Source organism: Taeniopygia guttata, chromosome Z (assembly GCF_048771995.1).
Source record: "Taeniopygia guttata chromosome Z, bTaeGut7.mat, whole genome shotgun sequence".
Taxonomy (NCBI): Eukaryota; Metazoa; Chordata; class Aves; order Passeriformes; family Estrildidae; genus Taeniopygia; species Taeniopygia guttata.
In genome coordinates this window covers 75,042,845-75,069,354 of record NC_133063.1, presented here as the reverse complement: position 1 = coordinate 75,069,354, position 26,510 = coordinate 75,042,845, and the positions used below count along the sequence as shown (strand labels likewise).

Here is a 26,510-nt window from a genome sequence, read left to right as displayed (position 1 = left end):
TAGGCTTATATTGGAAATCCATCATAATGAATTTGAAATTCTAGGTTAAATTCTCACAGCAGTAATTTACTGATTAATAAGGGGAAATTGAGAACATCAGGGTATTGTTATGAGCAGCCAGAAATACAGCTCTGTCTGTGTTTCTGTGACTTAAACCTAGGTATTTGCTGAAGATAATACAGTATTTCTAATGAATGGTGTTAAAGATCTCAAGATACCTATCAGAAGTTCTTGCCCATTAAGCCTGGAGAAATTCAGTGTCTCATGAACTTGCTAATCAAAAGACTTCTTTGTTTCACTTCCTAAAAGTATGTAATTTGGGCTTCTGAAGTTAGGTGCACTGTATTATAATTAGCTGAAATACAATGCAAGGTACAGAACCTTGCTTTCCTCTCCAGAGGAGTATGCCATAATTTTGTGCAGCACTGCAGAGCAGCCAGTATTCACACTTTAGAGTTGCCGATTATTACCACTTAAGCTCCAAAGGATAGCTTACTGCTCACAAAGGTTTGATGAAGTTTCTGGAATATCTTTCCTCTCGGTACTATAATATTTATAATATCATGAGCAATGTGATACACAGAGAGAGTTGGGCCTGTTCAGTCTCAGGAAGAATCAATTGATAAGGGAGCTCAGTGTCTGTGTCTGAGGGGAGGGTGTCAGTGGATGGATCCAGAATCTGCTTGGTGGTGCCGAGCAATAGCATGAGTCAACAAACTGATGTTCAATTAGTTCTACCTGAACATAAGGAGGAACTTTATGGTGCAGTGACAGAGCACTGGAAAAGAGAGGCTGTGGGGTCTCCCTCACTGAAAATACTCAAGATCCATCTAGATATGACCCTGTGCAATGTGCTCTGCAAATGACTGTGCCTCAGCAGGGAGGCTGGACCAAATGACCTCCTGTGGTCACTTCCAGCCTGACCCATTCTGTAATTGTACCTAGTGCTATGGTGTCTGGCAGTAGCATGTCAAATAATAAAATTGTTGCTGTGACAAAACATAAATTGCTCTGAAGTTATATACAGGATAACACATAGCTTTGCAGTCTGTGCTTTGTATGTTCTGTCTGTACTGAGCATACATCAGTCTGTTTTTATTGAAAAGCAAAGCTGAAGGAATGTTTGAATGTCACTAATTCACTGAGCATTGAAAAGTGCAAGTACAGTTCTGTGAATTAATTTCTACAGGTAATAGGAGAGAGTCTGAAGGGTGAAAACTACAAAATTAGTGGTTTGAGCCCCATTCCAGCCACTGTGAACAAAATCTACTCTACCCCAGCCAAAACAGACTGGGGGAAGATGGGATGAATAGGGACTAGTAAAATACGGGTTGTTGTGGCGCAGTCCTCCTCCTCCGTTACCCTGAGCGGCGGTGTGCAGGGCGGCGGGAGGGAAGGGAGAGATGGTTCGGTTCGGCCGTGCCCGCTGAGAGCGCTGCTGCCCCAGTTATCGGCGCGGGGACAGACCGAGGCGACTTGGGTGTAACGAGGTGGGTTCATTCAGTCAGCCCCAAGACCCTCCGGGGCGGGTGGACACAGCTTTTATACCAGAACTCAGGAGGGGGCAGTGCAGCAAAAGCAACCAAGGAGGGCAGAGCTGGGGAGGGGTTTAAGGTGGGAACACAAGGTAACTAGGGAATGTGGGCAGGGAAGGGGGCAGGGAAAGGGAGGATGGACAGCCTGGACGGGTGGGGGCAGGGAAGAGCCTGGGAAAACTGGAGGGGGGTAAAAGGGACCAGGGAAGGGGGGGGGGGGGGTGGCGAACAGACACCGAACAAACAGTAAAAGGAAAAACCACACCTCAACATCTCTCAGTTTCTTTTTACAAAAAGGAGAGTTCTGAGGGTTAAACAAATTAACAAAGCATAAAAATTATATAGTAACATTACAAATTACTAAAAGGTAATAAATTGAAAGACATCAGATAAGGATAAACTAATCATAATTACAACACATGGGATAAAAATCTTCTTCACTTTAAAGCTTAAGATAAAATGTATAAAATTGTCATAAAGAAATTCTTCTAGATCAGGGGTAGAAGCAGGATTCCTGACTTGATCTGTTGCAACGCTTGTGATGTTTGGATTCTTGCAAAGCTGGAGCAGCGAGCAGCAATGTGGTTTCTCCAATTTGATTGTTTGATTGCGAAGTGGGCATAGTATTATGGGTCATAATTAAAGAGGATGATCTTTCCTTCTATAAAATATAACTCAGTCAAATAAGTTATTTCAAAATTATCAAAAGTAGTAAGGAAAGCTTGCATTGAAATACAAAGGGAACCTTGGGGAAGGTACACTTAAGGGATAGGATAGGGGAATCAGACAATCACTTGATTAGTGATTGTCATGATTGTAAAGGGGGATTGGTAATGGGTGGACCTGGGCGCTGCCATTTTAGGGGGAAAACAAAATGGCGGATTCCCGGTCCGAGTCTCCGGCTTCATCTTCCTCTGAAGAAGGTCCCCCCAAAAGGGGGGTGATCTCCTAAGAAGAAAGGTCCTCTGATGAGAGTGCCTCTGGCAATCCTTTCCCCCAGAGGAGGATCCAGAAGAAGGACTGGGGGATTGATCCAACCCCGCCTCCCAACAACAGGGGCTGGCCTCACTGCAGGATGGGGCAGGACCCTTGAGGAAGGGGTGGGGCTGGTGGGAAAACTTGGGCGGAAGAGAAGGGTCATGGCGGGAAAATGGGTTCCAAGTGACGTGGCCAGTGCCATCCTGGGTGGGGGTGCCGGGTACACTGCATCTCTCCCGGGGAGGCACAGCCAATGCCACCCCTGAGGGAGGATAACAGTGTCCGGCAGGGCGCTTGGGGCGGCTCGGCCACTGCCATCCCCAGGGGAGAAGGTTTAGGAGAGTCCGTGGGGAAAAGGGGATGGGGAGCTTCACAGAAGCCAAAGGGGAAATCTACAGGAGAGGGGCCCGATGTGGCTGGAAGTCGACAAAATGCGTTGATGTGAAGGGCCTCTCATAAGATACTAACAACTCTCCCATAGTTGACGTGTCGCCATCTACAATTCTGTCCCATTTGTGTCCTTTCTACCCTCCCTGCGCCCGTAGCCCAGAATAGGGATGAGAGGATAGAAAAGACGGCCTTCCGAGAAGAAGAAGAAGCCCTCAAATGTGGGTCCCCCCAAAAGAACGAGCAGGATTAGCTCCCCCTCGGAAAAGAAAAAATCAGCCCGCCTGCCAGGGACATGCAAGAATACAGCCCAAGTCTGGGCACGGGCAGTGGTTACAACGCAGAAAAAAAAAAGGGAAGCCCAGCCACCTGCCAGGGATCCTCCCTGCTCCAGTCCCACTTACCCTCCAGGAGTGGGCGGTGGTGGCTTGATTGTTTTCCTCGGATGATGGAAAAATTGCACTGAACTGGGGACGTTGTCCTCCGCGGTTTGGCCCTTCCAGGGACCTGGGTGTTCCCGTTTACCAAGGCTCGTCCCCAAAACCTTGGGTTCAGCCACTATCAGCCTCTGGTGGTCACCATGCAAGTGCCATCATCAATGAGCACTTAGATTAATTTCAGACAGAGAGTCTTTTATCAAGTCTGAATTACATTAATGGCTTGATAGTTTTGGTTCAGCCTTCAGTGTTGCATCATTTAGAAAAACTTTGGCAAAAACTACTCTATTGGTAGTGATGGCAAAACACTGCAGGGAGAGCTCTGTCATAACCCCTGCAGTGTTTAAGTTCAGCTGGGTTAACTCCAGTGGGGCACTGTTTGGAGGTAGCTCTTCTATATGGGAATGCTTTTGGACCATCCTCCCTGGAGATACATACCTGCATTTCAGTCTACGTGGAGCTGTTCAGCTGTGTCTACTGGATTGTGCATGGGTTTACATCTGGGGAATTCTGTGTGTAACTGGCAAAAAGCACAACTGCAGAGAGTTGTGTACCTTTTTGTCTCTATTGTGGGCATTTTATTACTTCTAAATAACATCTTACTTTGGATGGTGTTTTTCTGTGGCACAAATGCTAGTTTCTGATTCATTTATGTGTAGGCAATCATCCCAAGGTGTGAACCTAATCCATGATCACACATAGTTTATGTATTTCTGTCAGTCTGTCTATTACGGCTGTATACATTTTACTAGTTTGCATGTAGAAATACCAGTCAGAGAAAGCTGCAGGAAAGTTTATCATATTTATTACAAAGTTCTCCGGGAGACAGGGACATAATAATTTTCCTGGTGTTGGGACATTATTAATTGTTTAGAGTTGATTTACACACTGTCTGGTTTTTGTTTTTGTTTTGGTTTTTTGTTTGTTTGTTTTGTTTTGTTTTCTTTGTTTTTTTTTTGTAAGGAATTCAGTAATGACACAAGTAGAAACAGTCATTGTTCCAAGAGGCTTTCAGACTAAAATCTAGCAAAGAATCCCATTAACCTATTTATTCATCCTGTTGAGATTCCTCTTGATGGCAACAAACACAATGTGTGTATCAACTGCTTCTCCCAGTTTTGTAACATTTGCAAACTGGCTGACGGTGCCACGTATCCCATTATATATGTAATTTATAAGGATATATATATATATAGTAGCTTTTGTCCCATTTCCCAGTCATTGGCATCACAGCTGGTGGCAGCCCTCTGACCGGACCAGACTTTGTGCCACTGATCACAACTCTTTGAGTCCAGCAGCTCAGAACATTATTTTGCTTCAGGTTCCACTTACCTGGCCCGTATTTCTGTCAGTTTGTTGATGAAGTTGTTGTGGGTGACAGTATCAAACTCAAGCCACACAGTATCTACTGCTCTGTCCCTCATCCTACAGAAGAGTCTACCAACCCAGTCTTGTAGAAGGTTTTCAGTTTGGCCTAAGCATAATTTCCCTTTCATGCTGACCACTCCAAATTATCTCCTCCAGCTGACTTGACAGCCAGTGTCTGGAACTGATTTTCCAGGATTATTTACTCAACCATCTTTACAAGGACTGAGGTTGACATCTTTCTTGCCTTTCTTGAAGACAGGAATGATTCTACTTTCTCCCCCAGACATAAGGAACCTCTCCTGGTTGTCACAACCTTTTAACGATAGAGAGAATCGCCTCAAAATTACAGTCCGCCTGTATTGCTTATGGGTACTCCATGGACCCGAGCATGCCATTTATATAAGTGTTTCCTAAGCTGTTCCTCTTCCTTGAGCCAGACTTTTCCATTGATCTCAGGGACATGGGGTTGCTGAAAGCTAGTCATATCAGTAAAGACAAGGGCTGAGACTGAGAGTCAGTGGTCACACTGTCACTCTTCAATGTAGTTTGTGTGCTCAGGGAGCATAAACAGCCAATTCTTGCAAATCAAAGCTGTTGATCTTAAAGAAAGATAAAAGTATTGGTGTGAGCCAGGAATAGTTTACTGGGGGTTGACCAGCTGTGCTGGATTTCATTTTAGGCAGATTTTCTGCAGTAGGAGGAACAATCTGTGTATTAATACTGGTCGGGCAGGTAAGCTTTACTCACCATTTACCTCTAAGTCCTCTCCCTACTGCTTAGAAGGTTTAGATTTGGAAGTATTAGTCATCAGTTAATATTTGCTGCAACTATTGTTTTTCAGTTAGTGGGAAGTACTAGTGGTTAGAACCTAGGACTTTAGGACTTTATCAAGGACTTACAGTTTAATGCTCTGGCAGTAACATTTTAACTTACTGCATAAGTAGGAGGCTTAAATTAATACCTTTCTACATGTTATTTTAAAATAGAAATTTTGAAAATATTTACTGAATAAAAAAATCAAAATTTACCTAATTGTAATGCAAGTGGATTAAGAAGGTATGCTGAAGACACCTTGTCCTTCTGACAGTCCAGGTTACTGCATGGATGGTAAAGGGTCACTTAAAGGGGATTAATGAAAACAGGATCCGTAATTCCTGTGAGATCAATGACCTTCTTGTTACTCGCTAAGTAATTACTCCATGAGTAATTTTTTTCCTGTGGGATAAAAGTCCAAGATAATGGGAACAATTGTATTTACCGTTTTTTAATATCCTGAACTTTTCACCAGAAGATGGCAGCAGGCTAACGTTAGTCACAAATATTTCTACTGCTTATTGGATAAACGTGGAGATACTGTGCTAGATACTTGAAACCAAATAGCTTATCAGAGCTGACACCAAGAAACCATGCATGACAAATTGTTGCACATGAAGCCTTTTTGTGGGTTTCTAGCTCTGGCTGGCTGACAGTCTGCAATTGGTCTGAAGTCCTGGCCATTGTTCAGTAATATCCTTTCAGCTGACAGTTTTTCAAGAGCATTTATTTATATTAAGAAAAATCAGAGCATGTAGAACTGTTGCTTTAAGAAGCTTGAATTCTTACATATTGCATTTCAGCTCAAGAAAAGATTTCATTCTGTTTCTAGAATTAATTTTTCTGGCAATAAACTTCAGTTAAATGTGAATGCACGTTTTCTGTGACAGAAACAGCAAATTGAAGAAAAGACTGGATGGTGCTGAAGGAATTCTTGTTTTCAGTGAAAAGCCTATTATAAATAATGATAAATTATGTGGAATTCAGCAGCTTTTGCAAATGTTTTATGTATCTTCAATGGAAAACAAGCTAGGTTAGCCATAGAAACAAAGATGGGTTTACCCTCTAGCCATAAATGAATATTTGCTATAGTATATGTTTAATATAGCCAAATTCCAGAGTTAGATACATGTATAAATATTATATTTTCAATAAAGTCAAATATTGCAGAATAAATTCACCATTGCAAACCCATCTCATCAAAGAATGTAAGCACATGCAGGTCTTTCTCTTAAAAATAAAACAGTAAATCCAACCAGTGTAATCCATTGCACTATGGGTTGATTAAACTTACAGTCAAACCTTTGTATTTTCCTGTGTGCTGAAGGCTGAGTTACATTAACATGTTCAGTATGGGCAGACATGTAGGAAGAGATAACCAGGCTAAGGTCCCTTGCTCTTACCCAGACCCACCTGTCCACTAACAAACCACAGACTGAGGCCAAGATGCCACAGTCTAATGTTGCCTGCTGTTGCCATTTATTACTACATGCTGATTTCTAATCCACATACAAAATAGTGATGTGCCTGCAGCTGTCTTTAATGACCTATTAGCAGCAAAACATGGTAGCAGATCCAAAAAACCCAAGAAAAGTAAAAGATACAAATGCTTTTAAACTGTGGCTCTCAAGTGAGTCTTCATCTGTGGAAAATCTGGTATTTGTTGTGTAAATTAAATTATACATACTCCATACCAACAGCAGGTCTGGACTGATCTGCTACTGACAATCTTAATTTCTGTGATTTCTGAGCTGGGGGGAAACTGGTGGAATTTCTCACTGCTTGCATTCAAAGCACAGAGAGAGATAAGGAGTCCAGTGTTCTCCGAGTTCTTGGCTTTTGCAGAGAGAGAGTGGAGTTTTTCTTTATTTTTTTTGCTGGTTTTCCTCATTACCTTTGGCAAGTCCTGGAATATTTTCCAGGACTTTCTGTATCTTTTTTCTGAAACTGTTCAGCTTCGTTCTGGTCCAGAATCCCAGGACAATCACCCAGGGGACTCCTGAACTGCTCTGTGGATGCCGGGCTTGAGCCCCACAGGGACTGAGAGAGACTGGGCAAGCCAAGCACAGAAGGACTCCCTGGACTACAGAAGGACTTTCTGAATTTGCTACCTCTTCAGAGCAACAAGAATTTTAATTGTTTAATATGATCCATTTTTTTGATGCTTGTGAGCACTTTGCTTGTTAAATAAACAGTTTTTTCCAGTTTTCTCCAAGGAGATTTTTCTCCTGAACTGGTTGGGAGAGAAGCTGCTGGAATTTGCTTTCTAGAGGAGACACCTTCAGGAAGTTTTGTCTCAAATCTGTCCCAAACCAGGACAGGCTTATTAAGAAAATTACATATGAAAAATTCAAGTTTCATTATATAAGAAGAGCCTTTCCAAGCATATTTATGAAAAAGGAATCACATCATTACCAAAATAATCCTTTCAATATGCAAGATGTCATTCATTTGTGATATTTGATTAGTTTAGGACATGCCCTTGCATTCCCATTAAAGCCCATGATGATGTTTCATATCTGATGACCAAATCTGTGTAAACCAAAAAGCAGGAATGAATAATGTCAGATTTCAAATGTTTGTGTATGTATTTATTAAAAATATTTTCATGCACTCTACATAGCATTAAAAGGTTTCATATGGGTGTACTTCCAGTAGGTTCTATTTTTTTTTAAAGGGGACAAGTACCTCTGGTTAGTAAGCTATCATGAATTCATGCACCTGCAAGTAAATGCAGTACTGTAAGGGTGATTTAACAGGCCAAAGACACAGTGTATATTTTGCTAGATTTTTCTACAATTAATGCAAGCTGCCTAGTTATGTAATAAAATTGATCACTAAAAGCAAAATCCAGGTTTCCCAAATGATGGTTCTTCCTAGTGTTTTGATACCCCTTTTCTGTTATCACACACTTCATCCTCCCTCCTCAAGTCCTGGAAGCCCCTCTGAGGGTTTTCCAGAGTCCCCTCCGATATGTTCATATCCTTTTACTTTGCCTGTTCTCTTGTAAGGACAGACAGTGCCTTCCATGTCCTTCAGCATGGTTTCTCCTCAGCCTCCCTCTAAGCATATGTTCTCTTTTAAGTTTCAGGAGTTCCTCTTCCCTGCTTACAGCCTGATTCCTTGCACATACCTGATTCCTGCAGAGACTTTTCTGATGGGAAACTTGTGGGAACTGCATTTTAATGTGAACGAACAAGGTATACCTTCTGAGATCCTAGTTGTCTGACAAAAGGGTTGGAGGAGGCCCTAAATGGACTCACAAATTATTTAAGTGCTTACATCCTGCTTCTTCAAAGCAGAAAAATCCTAGAGAAAAGTCCCATTACACTTTCTAGTGTTTCCAGAAATGTCTTTGAGAATATCCATGTGGTTTCTTAATTACATTGTGTATCAACATTTCATATAAAGCATTGTGTTAGTAAGAAATATTATTCTACACTCTGGAGTTAGCCTAGGGATTTGATCACAAATGCATGTATACTGCACTAAGACAGCAGTGACTGTGTAAGACTTTCTGAATCTAAATTTCCAGAATAATTTGAATTTTTCTGCATAGGAATGACTGTATGGAAAGCAGTGGCAGAGATTAGAGAAATGAAAATGGAACAATTAAAATTCCCATCAGCAGTGTATTCCTGCAATTTTGAAAGTTTTACATAGGTATGTAGGAATAAGAAAGAATACAAAACCGTATGACCACATTAACATAAAGGGCAGAGAGCATGGCTTCACCTGTATAGGCACAATTCAGCTGACGCACCAGTTTTATGTAAAAGCCATTGGAATTTCTGCTAAAGGCAGCTGTAATGAAAGAACTTGATAGGTTGGCTGCAAGGACAGAACCACACTGCCCAATGACAATGCAGGGTAAATGTGGATACAATTGCCATGCAGGATAAATGTGGATACAGGAAACAGTCCAACAGAAAATATGAATTCTTCCTAATGTATAACTTACTTAATTTAATGTTTTTTCTCATCAAAAGGGGTTTTCATACCTTAAGAACCTCTGTCCTTCTAAAGTAAAATGACTGTCCTTTAACAGTTATCCAACATTTGCATTCGATTCTCTAAGCTGATGGATTCATAGAGCAGCTTGTGATCTTTCCATGATGTTTATATTGTCCGAATCACTGCACTTTTCCATAGCAGTTTTCCATGACAGTAAATTTGGACGATTAAGCAATCATTCTTTAGCTCATTCTTTAGGCATTGATGACCACTATACATCTACAGATACCTTTCTCTTTTGCTAAACTTTTGTCCAAAATTGCAGTGAACACTGCACACACGTAAATGTTTAAAGCCTGCTCTTAACAGTTACTTATTAATTTGGAGGTGACTACTGAACCATCTATTCTAACATATGGTGAATGCATGTGTTGGTGAAAGAAGTGACGTTTAGCACCCAGACTTCAGCCTTCTGATATGGCACAAACAAAAAAGTTTCTGAGTTGCGCGGGAATTACAGATAATCTTCCAAATGTTTCTGGTTAACATGCTTTTGTACTGTTATGGTCACAACGGCTTCAAACTTCTCTCAAGGGAGACTTTCTCTTACTGTACATCCATTATTTGCTTCAAATCCATTCACCATCTAAAAGCAGAATGTTTTACTTTTCATATGCTCCTTTTGCTTTCATAGTCAGTATTTGTATGTGATACTTTGCACATGGATGGTCATCTTCCCTTTGCAAGCGCCTCATCTGTCATCTATTCTTCTGTAACTCAGTCAGGTAGCGGTAGCTGGGCCTCTTACTGTATCTCCATAGCTTGAAAGAGAAGGTATTTACAAAAATGAAGGCTCATTTTCAGTGATTTTCTTTGCAACATAACTGTGGGCAGCCAGTTCTTGTTATTAGAGCCTGCACCAATTCTTCACCGCATTTTTTTACATCCCTGTCTTGTTTTGCACAGCATCATCATGACATCTAAAGAAGAGATTTCTATGCTGTTTTTTCAATCTGACCATTCACAGAAATTAGAGGTGGTAAAAGAAGTAGATTACGTGGTTAAGTAGATGGTGCTTTTTCCTGTGAGGGTTAATTTTAGCAAGGGACAGCTAAATTCACCTGAATTACGGTTCAACCATTTATGGGCTGAAGTTTTTTCTCTCAAGCAGTAGTACTATGGCATCCACAACATCCATGGCATCCATGACCTCTGTGAACAGTAATTATCAGTAGCAAGCCACATAGCAAATATCCTGAATTCTGGTTTTGAGCTGCAACTGCAGGGTGTCCTCCCTGGTTTAAACAAGTATTTAGTGTAAGCTGATAAATTATTCATGAGTTCCATCTCAGCTTCTGTTCAGATAAATGAAGAACACCCGTATTCTTTTTACCCTCAAAGGGTCTGCTATTCCTCCACAATTCTTAGTAAGCCTCACCATCCTTATGTACTTGTTTTATCTTATTAGCAGTGTTGATGAGACTAACTTCATACACCTCAGTTAAAAAAAAAGTGCAGTTTGGAAAATCAGAAGCCAGTGAAAATCAGAAAAAAAAAAAAATCCCAACCTCATTGCTAAGCAAACAAGCATAGTGGATACCAAAATATAGGTATAATTAAGTTTTAGAGAAAAGGGGACAATTTGACAACTGCAACATCAAAATGCTTACACAGCAATTTCAACTGTTTACCACTGACATTAATGTGCTGACTTGCAGCAGTCACAAAACAGTGCCTTCAATCCTGAAGAATCATGTAGCTATTTTATAAATATTTTTCACACCAGGAGTAGTAAAGTGTAGCAAACCTCTAACTCTAGTATTGTTCCACTCCTTGTTGTTAAGTCTTGCTCTCTTTCTCCCATTATTTTCCAGTAAAAAATATTTTCAGGCATGTCTGTGGGTGCAGAAGTAAAGCTTTCATACTATCATATGTTGGTGTTGAATTACCACTGATGGTTCTCTGCTGCTTGTTGCCTATAATACAGTTTGTATCACTGTAAAATCTAAGTGCATACATCATCATTTAGGGCAAATTCAACAAAATTCATTCTGAAATTATGCAGAATTATGTACAAGAGGAAGGGGGAAATACTTGAGGTGTAAAACCAGTTGTATTTCCAGATCATGCTGAAAACTTCATTGTTGAGCAAAGACCATGGCAGCCTGGGGCTACTGCAGTCAATTCTGGCCTTTTTTCCATCCTGAGCCCTTGAGAAGTTCCCTAGCATTCATAAGGCCAGAAATGTCTCCAAGGGGAAAAATGTAGCTGTTCCCTGGCTACTCCTGTGGGGTGCTTGGAGAGGTACCTTCACTGCACACCCCTTTTCTGCTGATCTGCAGGACCCCTCATCCTCCTGGTCACTCCAAACCCTGTCCCTCCAAACCCTATGCATGCAGCCGAGTTGGAATGGGATACTAAATGAGGTATTAGTGAAGTGCTATTAATTTGCTCTTCATCAGCCGTTTCTTCATTGTACCTGGGTGTGCCATATGCAGGTTCACGATGAGCTAGGTAGCATAGCTATTTTCTCCACTCTGGTCTAAGAGCAGTTTTACCATAAAAAGCTGACATAAGGGCTTCCTCATCACACTCCAGAACCAAGCTAAAGACTGGCCTGATGCATCATGGACCCTAGGAGAGCAGGGGGTCTAAAACAATGTGAAGCCAGCAAAAACTGAGCAGGAAGAATAGGCAGATCATTTTCCCTTGGAGAATGATGAATAATTCCAAAGAATGCTGAAAGACCTCAAGTGAGGCCAGAAAGTTTCAGTGCTGTTTTGGAAGGTTTTTGTCAAAAAAATCCATTCCAAAAAGGTCACATGGACTAGCAAGAGTGAGCACATTCATTGTTTTTACTTCTTCCTGTTTGTATCTCCTTCAATTACATGAAAGTAAAAATTTTATAAAATTCTTAAGGAAGTGGCTCATCTTTTTTTTTTTTTTTTTTTTTTTTTTTTCCCTGAGATTTGCACTCCAAAGTGTTTTCTTCTAAAATTTTAATTGTCAGGGATTATCTGTGTTCTCTCTTGTTCTCTGTAAGGCCTTCCTTTTTCAAGTCCTAACTCAAAATTCCTTTGAAACAAAAATGAATCCACAAGGACTCCTCCTGATTTATGATTTCACAGAAGGAATTTTGATGCAAGTGAGAAAATGCAAAAAAGATGATAAGCTTTATTTACTTCATTTATTTGAGCCCTCTGGGGCCATCTTCCCTTGTTGTGCTGCTGTGGAAAACAATTCAGTATACGGAGGTGTACCCTTGAATATAGAACAGAGAGCATCTGTACAAATGTAGGCAGCCACCTGCTGAACCTAAATTGCCTACATTTGTGTATTTAATTTAACACAGAATTTATTAAGGAATTATATAATTCCTTTCAAATGAGTAATTAATATCTAACTGAATGTCACACTGGAAGACATATATTCATTAGGGAATACTGATTTTGCCAGGAACGATGTATGAGACATAAAAACAGAGGTCTCCTCTTTTCCCTCTAATTCCTGTGGGCTGGTTCCTGAAGTCCTTAATCAGTAAATCACATTCACTGTAGGGTGCTTGACTCAAACCAGAAAGGGACATAAACTTCTATGGCTCTGGGATGAAACCTGAGGGTGGGATACCAAGTCTCTTTTTGACAGGATGAGCATTGCCCACCCTGTTCCCAGTGTGTAGAAAGTAGGAAATAACCAATGACAGACAATCTATGATGGCATTTTAGTATGGAGATTACTCAAAAAATCAGTCTTATTTTTGCAGATGTAATGGAGATGTCTTGCACTACCCAGACTGAGCTGCTTTCAGAGACATCATAGAATCATAGAATGGCTTGGGCTGGAAGGCAACTTTAAGATCACTTAGTTCCATCTTAGGTCCAACTCTGGTGCCATGGGCAGGGACACCTTTCACTGGACCAGATTGCTCAAAGCTCCATCCAGCATGGCCTTGAACATTCCTAGGGATGGGGCATCCACAACTTCTTTGGGAAACTTGTGCCAATGCCTCACCACCCTCACAGTAAATAATTTCTTTCTAATACCTACTTTAAAACTACTCTCTTTCAGTTTGAAGCCATTCCTCCTTGTTCTGTCACCACATGCACTTGTAAAAAGTCTGCATTTCTTCAAGACTCCGTTCAGGTGCTGGAATGCCACAATTAGGTCACCCTGAAGCCTTTTATTCTCCAGGTTCAACAACCCCGTTTCTCTCAGCCTTTCCTCACAGGAGAGCTGCTCCGTCCCTCTGATCATCTTATTAACTCTCCTCTGGACATGCTCCAACAGGTCCATGTCCTTCCTGTGCTGGGACCCCAGAGCTGATGCAGCCCTGCAGGTGGGGTCTGAGCAGAGCAGAGCAGAGGGGCAGAACCCCCTCCCTGGCCCTGCTGCCCACGCTGCTCTGGATACAGCCCAGGACACGTTTGGCTTTCTGGGTTGTGAGTGCCCATGGCTGGGTCATGGCCAGCCTCTCACCCACAGCACCCCCAAGTCCTTCTCCTCAGGGTTGATCTGTTCATCCCCAGTCTGTGTTGGTACTGGGGGTTGTCCTGACACAGGTGCAGTGCCTTGCACTTGGTCTTGTTAAACATTATGAGGTTCCCGCCGGTCCAATACTTGAGCTTATCCAGGTCCCTCTGAATGGCATCCTGTCCTTCCAATGTATCAACCACATCCCTCAGCTTGGTGTCACTTTCAAATTTGCCCAGAATGCACTTGATCCCTTTGACTATGTCATTAAATAGCACCATTCCCTATATAGAGCCCTGAGGAACTCCACTTGATACTGTTGGATTGCTGGGCTGTTTATTTTTCTCAGCTATGTTATTCCTCAGTCTTGATGTTTAGAAGTCCTCATACTTACACTGTGCCCATTACCTTGATGGAATTCACTTCTGAGGCTTTTCCCTTCTCCTTGGAGAATGATGTTCCAAGTACTCGTCTACATAAGAAACTAATGAAAAGTAGGAATCTCAACCTTTAAAATGGATCTGAGAGCTTTCCTTTCCTCAAACGGTGGCTGTTGCCTGATCTTGATGTTTCCTTGACACCAACTACAATCCTGGGAGAAGGGGCGAGTCTGGTTAGCTCGACCCCTTTCCTTGTTGTGCACATCACATGTAGCCGCTCCCCCGCCTCATGCCGCCGGCAGGTGGAGGATAGATGTTCGGCTGGGGCTTTCCCAGAGCAGCCGAGTGGAGCACACCCTTATCTCAGGGTAAAATCCTCGTTGACTGGATTGTGGTGAAGAAAAGAGAGACGGACTCTTGCTTGCCGTTCCCAAGTAGCTTTTATACCTCCCCCATGAGGGAGACAGAGCAGAGGTTACACAGACACACACAAGGAAGGGGGCAGAGGCAAAGAACCAAGAAAAAGGGTTTACAACAATTTATACGGCGAGGCTGGCTCCTGGGAGGAGACAGCCTCACAACCAATGGGCTAACTTCAGGGTGGAGTATGAGGTGGGACTAACATTAACAAAAAGTCAGTAAGGTACAAGAGGGGAGGAGAGTATATGTAAGTAACCAGTGGAAGGCAGGGAATTACACAAATGACAGGGAAGGTTCTGCGTGGAAGGGAAGGGTTTGCAATGAGTGACAGGGAGTAGGGGCAGGATTGCATAGATTGACATAGAAGGGACTGGAAAGAGGGGTAGGTACAAGGGTTGATGGATGGGTATACGGGAAGGGCTTAACATAAGAACAAAGCATTTTATAGGAAGGAAGTGGTATCTAAGGAGGAACCATTACAAATATTTGGAAATAAAACATAATGAAAGATTAAACAAGTAAAGCTAGAAAACTTACCTCCACATTTACTTCCTGTGTCATCAGAAGCACAATATTGAGTAATATCACTCTTGCCTTTGCTGAATTGAAGTAGAGACCTAAGGGAAGACAATGGCTATTGATGTCTTACCAGCTATCACCACCCATTTGTACTCAGAGAATCCTTTACCTTGGAAAAACCGTAAGAGCATCAAGTCTAGCCATTAACTTAGCAAGTCTACCAGTATTCCTATTCCTAAGCGCCACATCTACATGGGTTTTATATACCTCTAGAAGTGAGGCTTCAACTATGTCCTAACTATGTTCCATGGGCAGCATGTTCCAGTCTTCCACAACCTTTTCTGAAGTGAGATTCTTAATATCCATTCTAAACCTCCACTGGTGCAACTTGAGGCCATTTCTTGTAATCCTATCAAGGAGAAAAGACTCATCCCCCACTGGCTACACCCTCTTTCAGGCAGTTGTGGAGAGTGATAGAGTAACCCCTGAGCCTCCTCTTCTCCAGGCTAAACAGCCCCAGCTCCCTGAATCCCTTCTCATAGGACTTATGCTTCAGACTTTTCACCAGCTCCATTGTCCTTCTCTGGACACACTCCAGCAATTCAGTGTCTTTCCCGTAGTGAGTGCCAGGCTCCAAAGTGAATACAGTGTGGCCTCACCGGTGATGAGCACAGGGGGATGATCCCTTCCCTCATCCTGCTGGCTACACTATTGCTGGTGCAAACCAGGATATCACTGGCCTTCTTGGCCTCCTGGGCACACGCTCCTCATGTTCAGCCAGTGCTGACTAGCATCTTCAGGTTCTTTGCCTCAGGCACCTTTCCAGACACTGCCCCCAGCCTGCAGCACTGCCTGGGGACTGTTGTAACATATCAGATCCCCAGAGGACAGTCCTGCACAGCCTGCTCTGAGGGGGTCCATATTCAGGGTCCTCATGGGCTGAATTATGACAAAATAATGCCATGTGATTAAAGTTTCATTTACAGTAGGAATGATCTAAATCTTACGGTAAGTTGAAAGGCCTGTGGCAGCAATGATTTAAACTTTTCTTGACAGCCACAGATTAAACGTGTCTGAACAAAATGTGACAATGGTGATTTTTGAACAGCCTGCAGCAGTGATTCAAACTTTTAAGCAGACGAAGAAAGGAAGAAGGAGAGTTAGGAAAATATAAGTTGAGGAAGCAGATCTATGTCACCACCTGGGGCTCCAGTACTGCCTCTGGTCTCTTTCCTCTGGATGGCAGCTGCATGGATGATGGATATAATTCATCCCTCTCGCTCCCTCTGCTGTGCTATTTATAGACTAGTCCTTGCATGCATATTTTGTTATTCTCTAACTTTTTTGAAGGAGTTGGATGATCTCATGGTTTCAAATTTGTTTTTAGAAATATTTACCCAAGATAAGGAAGCTGGTCCCAGAGAAGCACTATGCTGTTTCTGCAAGACCCTTTTTTTCTAAGCACATCTTATGTAGTTGGCATGGTAGCATTCCTTTTCTCTTCTGTCAAATGTTTGAGACATTAGCTCTTTCAGATTTGCATTAAATCTTTCAGGTTTTCAGTCTCTCACACAATTGAAGGGTAGGATCTGGCATTTGGCCTTGTTGAACCTCATGCCATTGGCTTAACCTATAGATCCTGCCTGTCCAGATCCCTCTGTAAAGCCTTCTTACCCTCTGGCAGATCAACACTCCTGCCCAGCTTGATGTCACCTGCAAACTGAGTAAGGGTTCATGCAATTCCCTTGTTCACATCATTGATAAAGATACTAAAGAGGGCTGATCCCAATACTAAGTCCTGGGGAGCATGACTGGTGACTGGACCCCATCTTGATCTAACTTCATTCACCAACACTCCTGGGACCCAGCCATTCAAACAGTTTTTTACCCAGTAAAGAGAGTGACTGTCCAAGCCAGGAGTATCCAGTTTCTCAGGAGAAGGCTTTAGGAGATTGGCATCAAAGGTGTTACAAAAATCTGGGTAGACATATCCACAGCCTTTCCTTCATTAACTAACCAGATAGAAAACAATCAGGTTGATCAAGCAGGACCTGGAACCTGTGTTTCACAAACCCAGGCTGACTGGGCTTTATCCTCTGGTTGTCTCGCACTTGCCTTATAATGACGCTACAGATGATTTGCTTCATGACTCCCCTGACGCTGAGGTAAGGCTAACAGGCCTGTAGCACCCCATGTCCTCCTTCCAGCCTTTCTTATAGATGGGAATAATATTTGCTAATCTCCAGTCTTTAGTGGCCTCCTTGGTTAGCCAGGGTGGCTTGTAAATGATGGAGAGTGGCTTAGTGATGACTTCTTTCAGCTCTCGCAGTACCCATTCTGATGCAGAACTCTACTAACTTCATCCCATTCTCATACCTACTGCCAGAAAACACTTCAGGCCTCTGGTAAAGTATTGCCTGCCTGTGATCTGTTTCTTGGTTCTGGTACATATTGACTGTTTCAAACATAGAACTGGGCAGTGACTAGCTTGAAAAAGACCCTCTCCATTACTGGGTTCTCCCTGCTGCTGAGGATGCTGGATATCTGATGTGTTCCAGCTTGTCTTTTCTTGGCCCTTCTTAAAAACTACATTTGCTTTAGATTGTTGAAAACAGTATGCCAAATGGCTGGAACATGTGTGCCATCTAAATAAGGACCCCTTGAGGTTGCTGGTTATTTTTTACTTTTGAATTTCTCTTTTTACCACTATATCTAGTACTTTGCAATGTGAATTCTCTCTTCTGCTTTACACAGACTTTTGAGAGCCTTGTATATTTTGCTAAAATGTATCACCAATACAGTGTATTCAGAGGTTCAGGCTCTTGTCCATTCAGCATCCCTCGAGAAGCAAAGTGGGATATTAATACTATAATAGCTCCTATACTGGCTGCTTCTCCTGGCTGACTGCCAACGGTCTAAACAGGTCTGCACACCAGTGGAGAAGTACTTCTGATGTAAGAAAGTGAATTTTCTTGTGCCAGGCAGCAAACTCTCTGCCCTATACCAAAGGATTTGGGCAGTGAAATAGGTTGAGGATGTTGATAGTTGGATGGTCAAGTTTTCTTCTTAATCTTGTTGTGGTTCTGCAAGGTTGTCCTATTAAATAACACTACCCCAATATCTTAAGTAAGTTAAGTAACACTACCCCAGTATCTTAAGTAGCTCTTTTAAAGCAGTATCTGAGAAAAAGCTGACTATTTGGCCATGCTGATCTTTCTTTGCCCGACTGGTGTTTTATTGTAAAATTGCTCTGATGTTACCTCCCCATTATTATTATTATTATTATAACTTATATAATTATAAGCCTGCTATAATTATTGCCCTTTAAAAGGAGTTATGTCTTCTGGTGTAATTCCACTGTAGAACAGAGATAACTCTATGTAAAGCCATTGCCCTTGTCGGGTGGAATGAAGAGGAAACCCGGCCTGGCTGGGGTTATCAGGAGTTGCCTCTGTTCCTTTTGCAGTGTCCATGTTTTAAAATGCAAAGACTTGTGTATTTCACTAACTGCTTGTATCATATCCAAACTTTCTTAGCTGCTGGAGGTAAGGGAAAGAATTAATTTCTTAGTGTGTCCAGAAAAAGAAGCATATTATTTTCTGGATCAAAAAAGAAATAATGAAATTATTCTTCACAGGAGAGGTTACATAGCTCATGAAGTGTTGCCACAGAAACCTAAATCATCTGAAAGCCTGTCAAGAGACATGAGAATATGGATTTGACCTCCATTTACTTACCTCCTCCTACACTATGTCTCAAGTATCTTCATGCCTCTCCTGGGAAGAGGAGACATATCACCAGGACCAAGATGGAGATAAGAACCACTTAAAAAGGTAAGCTGCCCTTGCAGCTTTGTTCAGGTCTTCACAGGTAACCTCATTTTTTAAGAAGACAGATCAATGCAGTTTTTATTCCTTCTCTGTATGTATGCTAACATCCTGTGCAGGAATCATATAGACAGAAATAGGTAGTTGGTAATACAGCAGTGCATTGATGGTAGCATTGAGATCTCTTTGAATTTACCTCATTTCCATATCTAACAGTCCTACAGGAATCCTAGGTAGAAGCAAGGCCATGGTAATTTCTGTATGTTGATCCAACAACAGCACCTTTAGGATGTACTGAACATATTTCTGGTATACTGCATAGCTGACATATATATTTAGTGGATGAGACACATCTAAAATATACAGAATTTCCTAGGTCTGAGCAGTTCAGGAAGCATGAGACCCTTTCTGTGTTTGCTGCAGAGTTAGTCTGGGAATGTACAAGCGATGTGTACAAGAAATATAGACACAATGCTCTCCAGCTCTACTGCTGGTAAAACAGGTGAGCTGTGCATCTAACTATGCCCTTGTTTCTCAATTGCACTAACTTGGTGGTTTGTCTTTGTGGGAGCATTTCCCCTTCCTCCTCAACATCACAAATTCTCTTCCCCATGCACTGGGAGAAAATTTTCAGTTACACAGTTACAACAACCCTACTAGTTTTGGTAGTAAGTCATAAGTAGAAAGTCAGATGATTTTACCTCCTCTCTGCTCACCTTTCAGCTAGCTAGCATGGATAGACAGATAAATATTTTAGTGTATCTCTGTACTTCATTTTGTTATGCTGTGCAAATATAATAGCTTATGACTGCTGCTTATTATTGCAGATTTGTCCCAATGTAAACAGAAGTTTTTTTTTTTGGAAGTGAAAGTGATGAAAGTTGGTGAATAACAGGCATGTGAATATATCATTAAAATTACCTGGCTTAAATGACTGAAAGTTTTACTTTATTCTAACTGCTGCTTGTTTGCAGCTGCATGTTTGCAACAGCATAAACTGCAATTTCTACATCAAACACATAGAAAATGTCCATTTAGAATGACTTAAGTTGTGAAGAATATGACCCACAGGTGCAAAATATACATATCTACACACTTTTGAAGATTTTTTTCTGCATAGGCAATGTCACCAGATGATATTAATTGGAATAGCTTCAGTGAAACCAATAAAAGAGGCTGCTATGTTCAAGGTGCGGATCTGTCCTTCTGTGTTTGGATATCCTTAACTTCTCCATATCTGAAACGTATGTATATTTTGGTCTTTTTTCAGTGTTTAGGTCAGCACCTGAAGTGTAAATCCAGAGCTCAAATAAAAGGTATCACAGCCACATTTGGTTATAATTTACAATATTTTTCCAAACACTGCAAATGGAAATCTTTGTCCAAGCCTCCTCAAAGATCAAGTTGCATACTGAATAAATTTTCTTATAGGCCCAGATTCAACAAAAACTGCAAGTTTTCATTGCGCTATTCTCTAAGCATTGCTAAGTTTTAGTGATCCCTACTGTCATGGTTTAACCCCAGGCAGCAGCCAAGCCCCATGAAACTGCTCGCTCACTCCCCTACCAGCAGGATCAGAGAGAGAATCAGAAGGGTAAAAGCTGGAAAATGCATGGGTTCAGATAAAGGCAATTTAATAGGGAAACCAAAAGCAGTGCACATGAGCAAAGCAAACCAAGGAGTAAATGCACTGCTTCCCATGGGCAGGCAGGTGTTCAGCCATCGCCAGGAGAGCGGGGCTCCATCACAGGTGACAGCGACTTAGGAAGACAAACACCATCACTCCAAATGCCTGTCTACAGTCTCCTTCTCCCTACTTTATGCACTGAGCATATGATGGTCGTCTGGAATGTCCCTTTGGTTAGTTTGGGTCTCCTCTCCTGGCTGTGTCTCCTCCCAACCTCCCAGGCACCCCCAACTTCCTTACCAGAATGGAGTACAAAAAAGAAACAATGTAGAAATGAAGAAAAGGCTTTGGCTGTGTGAAAGCCGTGTTCAGCAGTAGCAGAAACATCTCTGTATTATCAACTCTTGTGTTCAGCACTAATCTAATACACAGGACTATACCAGCCACTGTGAAGAAAGTTAACTCCACCTCAGCCAGGAGCAGCACACCTACACAAGTGTTTGGAACATTGTATTCAATTAATTATCATAACTAAAATATTGGAACAGCACTAAAATAGTGCTGCGTTGGTATTAAGTTATATTTCTTTATTGTTCTGTTCTTTCCCACTGAACACATCATATACCAAATGACGCTGTAGGGTTAAGTTGTTGCTCTTGCTTATCACACTTTGTGACAGATGACTTTGCAACTTAAAGTTTCAAAGTTCTCATCTCCTCCAGGCTACACACATAGCTGTTTCTGCCTATCTTCAGATATGTAATCTAATTTTAATTAAGTTTTGCTTGGTTATAGGAAGATGTGCCTAGCCCTCCAAAAACATATGGTTCAGATCCTGAATTCCCTCCTGTACCCCCTAATGTTTTCAAGATCTTGCTACATGGGAAACTATTAATATCTATGGTTAAGAATTAGAGTTACAATAAAACTGTAACGTATTTTGAAGGAATAGTAGCACTGCTGGCTTACAGTAAGTAAAATAAATTCATTATGCCTATGAGGTCTCCAAACATGTAGGGTTTATAAATTTAAAAGATTGGAGACAGATGGACTTGCTTATCATATTTTGAATATTTTGCAAGAGCTGTGGTTATATCCAAAATGCCCAGAGTGTTCTCCAACAAAGATGGTGGGAGGACCTGAAAAGTTTTTTGGTAACTCTTGGCTGGCAGCTGAAATGTGAGATTGCTGAACAAAACCTCCTCTTAGAGGTGGTCTGAATCTCATTAGCTTCTCACTTTTAAACACTTTATTAATGCATTTCCTGTAAAAACACATGTTCCTGGTTTACCCTGTTGGACTGTTTCTCCAGGAAAATTATATACCCTAGGCATGGGCACATGGTCAGCACCTCACCAGTATGGTGGTGCCTGGACATCTCCTACTTCCCAAGGGAAACAGAAGTGCCAAATTCTGATTGGATTGAAGAACCCTAATACCGTACTTGCATCATTTACTCTATAGTACTTTGACATCTAGAATTCATTCCTGTGCAGAGTCAACTGGAAACTTATTTGCCTCATGATTCTTAGTGTGGTTTGAAAGAAAGGAAAATTATAAAAAGAAAACACAAAACACTGCTTGGGTTAGCTCCAAGACTATTTCATTTCAACTTCCTACCAGTAACCATAATGGTCTCTAGAGAAAGTTGCACAAAATTACTTGTAATGGGAAAAAACTATGGTCTTCTGGCCTCAGCACTGGTAAGAGAGGCAGCTTTGTGATAGATTCCTAGTGTGATAGCACAAATCTTTTCAGATTACAGGGCCTCAATTATTTCCCTGATATTCTGTCAAGAAAGGAACATATGAATGTCCCCAAAATGCCACCTAAAATGTTTTCTTAGTCATAACTTTGGATAGCAAGATTTCTGGTATATGGGCTATTTCTGCAATACAATTCAGTGTTTCACAGTAGTGCAAACTTATTCTGCAAATTTCAGCGGTTTTTCTAATAAGGAAGAATTAAAAAAGTTCTTGCAACAGAGTTGCAAGTTCTTTCTCAGTTTCTGTTTGTTCTGACAGCTGGAGCACCATGGAGAGCAGAGCCAAGCGCTGAGGAGATGCTACACACACAGCTTGCTAACATCAAGATGACTTGCAAGCCTCTGAACTTGGCAAACCATAGGCAGCATCCCAGATGTGCAGCTGAGGAATCGGGTCAGCCACCAGGCCAAGTGAGAGGGTAGAAAGACGAAGCGTAGCACTGCAGCTCAGCCTTTACGGTGGAATGGTGGACACCTGGTTCTCCTTGTCCTAGAGATGCTGTGTGAGACATCCAAAAAGCCTTCTGCAGACACAGGCATACTCTGTGCTCAGAGCCAGCCACAACCCAGCAGGAGGAAGGTGTTTGAAGCAAATTGAAGGCCTTGCCTTGATGCTACATCTCCATGATTCCTAGTTTATTGAGCATGAGGATGGCACCCACTCAGTTACCTGCAGAAAATGTCTCTGTGAAATTGAGAATACAATTGAATCTTCCCTCATAGTATTTCACCATCTCTGTAGGCATGAGTGAGTACAGGCCTATTTGATTTAACTTTCTGTGCAGATGCACAGCATCTCTAGGGCTTAACACAGTAGTGTATAATGTATTCTACAGCTGCTCTTTGAATAAGATTTGTGAAACACTACATCATAAACAAATATTTATTGAAGAAGAAAATGTAATGATCATAATATTGATATATGGCTGAACTTGTCAAAGAATTTCAGTTGAGATTTCAATATGATTCCTCTTTCATTTCAGATTACTGCATGCTGCAGAATGAACCAAGACAGAGCACCTCAGACCAAAAAATAGGTTTGCCCCATCAAAAGAGAAATTTTACCACAGAACCATAGTCCAGAATAGCTGTTTCTAGTTGTTCTAGTTGCCACTCAAAGCTGTAAACCTCTGAATCTGAGCCAGAAAAGCAAGGCTCCCTTTGAGTGCATAACCAATTGCAGATTGAATTATGGATGGTCAGAGTCCAATATGATGATGTTTAACAAGTGCCCAGTCCTGCATTTTGGCCACAATAACCCCCTGCAGTGCTACAGGCTGGGGACAGTGTGGCTGGACAGTGTTCAGGCAGAAAGGGACCTGGGGGTGCTGGTGACAGCCGGTTGAACATGAGCCAGCAGTGTGCCCTGGTGCCCAAGAAGGCCACCAGGCCAGGCCTGTGTCAGGAATAGTGCAGCCAGCAGGAGCAGGGAGGTGGTTCTTCCCCTGTACTTGAGATTGGTGAGGCTTCACCTTGAGTGCTGTGTCCAGTTCTGGGCCCTCAGTTCAGGAAGGAACTTGAGACACTTGAGCGCATCCAGAGGAGGGCAACGAGGCTGGAGAGGGGCTTGGAACACAAACCCTGTGAGGAATGACTGAGGGAGCTGGGGTTGTTTAGCCTGGAGAAAAGGAGACTCAGAGGTCACCTTATCACTCTCTACAACCTCCTGAAATGTGGTTGTAGTCAGGTGCGGGTTGGTCTCTTTCATAAGGCAGCAACTGACAGAACAAGAGGTCACAGTCTCAAGCTGCGCCAACGGAAATACAGGTTGGATATTAGGAAAATTTTTATTATGGAAAGAGTGATAAAGTACTGGAATGGTCTGCCCAGGGAGGTAATGGAGTCACCACACATCCCTGGATGTGTTTAAGAAAAGGTTGGATGTGGCACCTGGTGCCATGGGTTTAGTTGAGGTGTTAGGACATGGGTTGGACTCGATGATCTCTAAGGTCTCTTCCAACCTCATAATTCTGTGATTCTGTGATATGCCACCTCCTCTGGTGAAACATGATGTACATAACATTCAGGAATACAAGGTAAATTATGTTTCATTTGATGGCCTCACTACACACAAATTTTCTTACCTGGGTGGGCTGGTTAGCCAACCAAACTTCCAAAACTATACCAGACAAAGCCAGTCCCTGTCTTCCTTTCTCCTCTACAACTGAATTTCAGAAAAAACACCAAGCTTGACTACAGTCTCTTGTATTCATCAGAAAACCTGATGTATATCTTTCTCATCTGGATAAAATGGACCTTCACACCACTATTTGGACACATTGGAAACACCCAAATGAAAAGCCAGCCAAGTTGTGTCAATCTTTGGCCCAGCTTAATAAAATTACTGAGCCATTTAATAGCTCTTCTATAGTGAAAGAAGACTATAAGCCTTGGCTATGAAATAGACTAAAACCTATCACTCATGCTCCAAACTTTCCCAGAAAAACCAATAGATTCCTTGGCTGTGTTTTGGACCCATCAAGGGCCTCATTCTCTCACAGTTATGTAAACCTATAAACCTGTCTGGTCAGGCCCAAATAATTGCACTCTCCTAGATGGTAAAACAACCTACACTCCCAGTTACACACCAAGGGGCTTTGTTAGATGCCTGGTCCTTACAAAGACCCACATCTTTGAGAAAACTGATGCTGACAGCTTGATTTTGTTTGGTACCTTCTTTTATACCAGTTGCTAGTTTCATATATAGGAGAACTTTTAAAATAAACTTAATACCCTGGCACTGACTTTTTTGGGTTAATTTATACAAGTGAAGAACATAAAATCCAGGGAAAAGACATATTGATTTTTGTTTCTCTGCATTTTTTTAGTTTTTCCCACCTAACTCTTGCTTATTAATTGAGAGATGTCCTCCTCCTGAGGCAGTAATAGAAAGATCTCTTAGTAATAAACTTTATTATTGATGTAAAGGGGGTTCAGCTATATCCATAAAAACAGAGGTAAAACAGGTGAATTGCATGATGTGAAGTCACATGTAAAAGTCATTGCTGGATAACAAAATCTAAGATCTGGCCTTTTTCAGTGTTCCTATCAAAGACACATACAAAAGGTACAATTACTGGATAAATATTGAATATTGCACCTTCATAAATTGTGTCACTATGCTGTCCAGAACTAGGCTATCAGATGGGAGGTTTTTGTGCCAAAAATGCCATCCTAGGCTGACACCTTGTAAGAGAACTTTTCAGTAAAAGCTCCTCACTTCAGGGTTCTGGATGGGTACCAGAAACATCAAAGAGTTGAAGTTGTCACATGTTGCTACAACTCAGCCAGCAACTAGGGTTGCATTATGTTTTGAATAAGGCCATTATTAAGCTTCTGACCTGAACTGTTCATTTCTTTGTCCAAAGTGCTTTCTGTAGGCCTATGAGTGTTCTATTAGCACTATGAAACTTCCTGACTTCATAAGCCCATTCTACTTTCCTAAATCCTCCTCTCCCTTACTCTTGGCAGCTCTGGCTTTTTCCTGAGTATTTAGCTCAAGTGCTAGCTAAAGTTGTTGCATGCTTGATGATTCTTGTGGGTCCCTTCCAACTCAGAGTATTCTATTTATATATGATTCTATGAATCTGTGAAAGGCTTGCATCTGACCATCAAAGCAGCATTTAAAGAGGAAGATAATTTTCTGTGTAAAGGTATTTTAAAACTTTGGAAAAGCTTTGAAACCTGTTGGGATAGAAATTCTTCTTAAGTGCTGGCAAGTTAAATCCAAACTCATTCCATCTGAAAACATGAATGCTTAACCCTGAGGGTGGGAAGCCACTGGAACAATACCTTAGGGGCACAGTGGTTCTGCTTCACTTGAAGTCCTCAAATCAGTCCTAGAGGCCTCTTCTAGACATGTGACCTAGTCCAATGAAAAATTATGTTCCTTGCAACAGGAAAAACTAGGCAAATCTCTACAGATTACACTGTACAAATGGGCCAAACTATGCAATCTTTGATGACTTCACACAGCCTTCAGAAATTCAGTAATCTGTAAAATATTCACTCACCTGTGGTGAGATATTGA

At 41.7% G+C, this 26,510-nt stretch overlaps 1 protein-coding gene across 1 annotated transcript; it reads left to right on the top strand.

The window, feature by feature from the left end:
• Positions 1 to 17,382: 17,382 nt before the first annotated feature.
• Positions 17,383 to 24,989, top strand: SAXO1 (stabilizer of axonemal microtubules 1). Its single transcript, XM_072922860.1, is given in 11 exon segments — positions 17,383 to 17,426; positions 18,899 to 18,951; positions 18,954 to 19,088; positions 23,464 to 23,487; positions 23,490 to 23,567; positions 23,570 to 23,678; positions 24,164 to 24,167; positions 24,508 to 24,562; positions 24,565 to 24,626; positions 24,629 to 24,909; positions 24,911 to 24,989. Coding segments are annotated over 11 exon segments (924 nt in total).
• Positions 24,990 to 26,510: the final 1,521 nt, after the last annotated feature.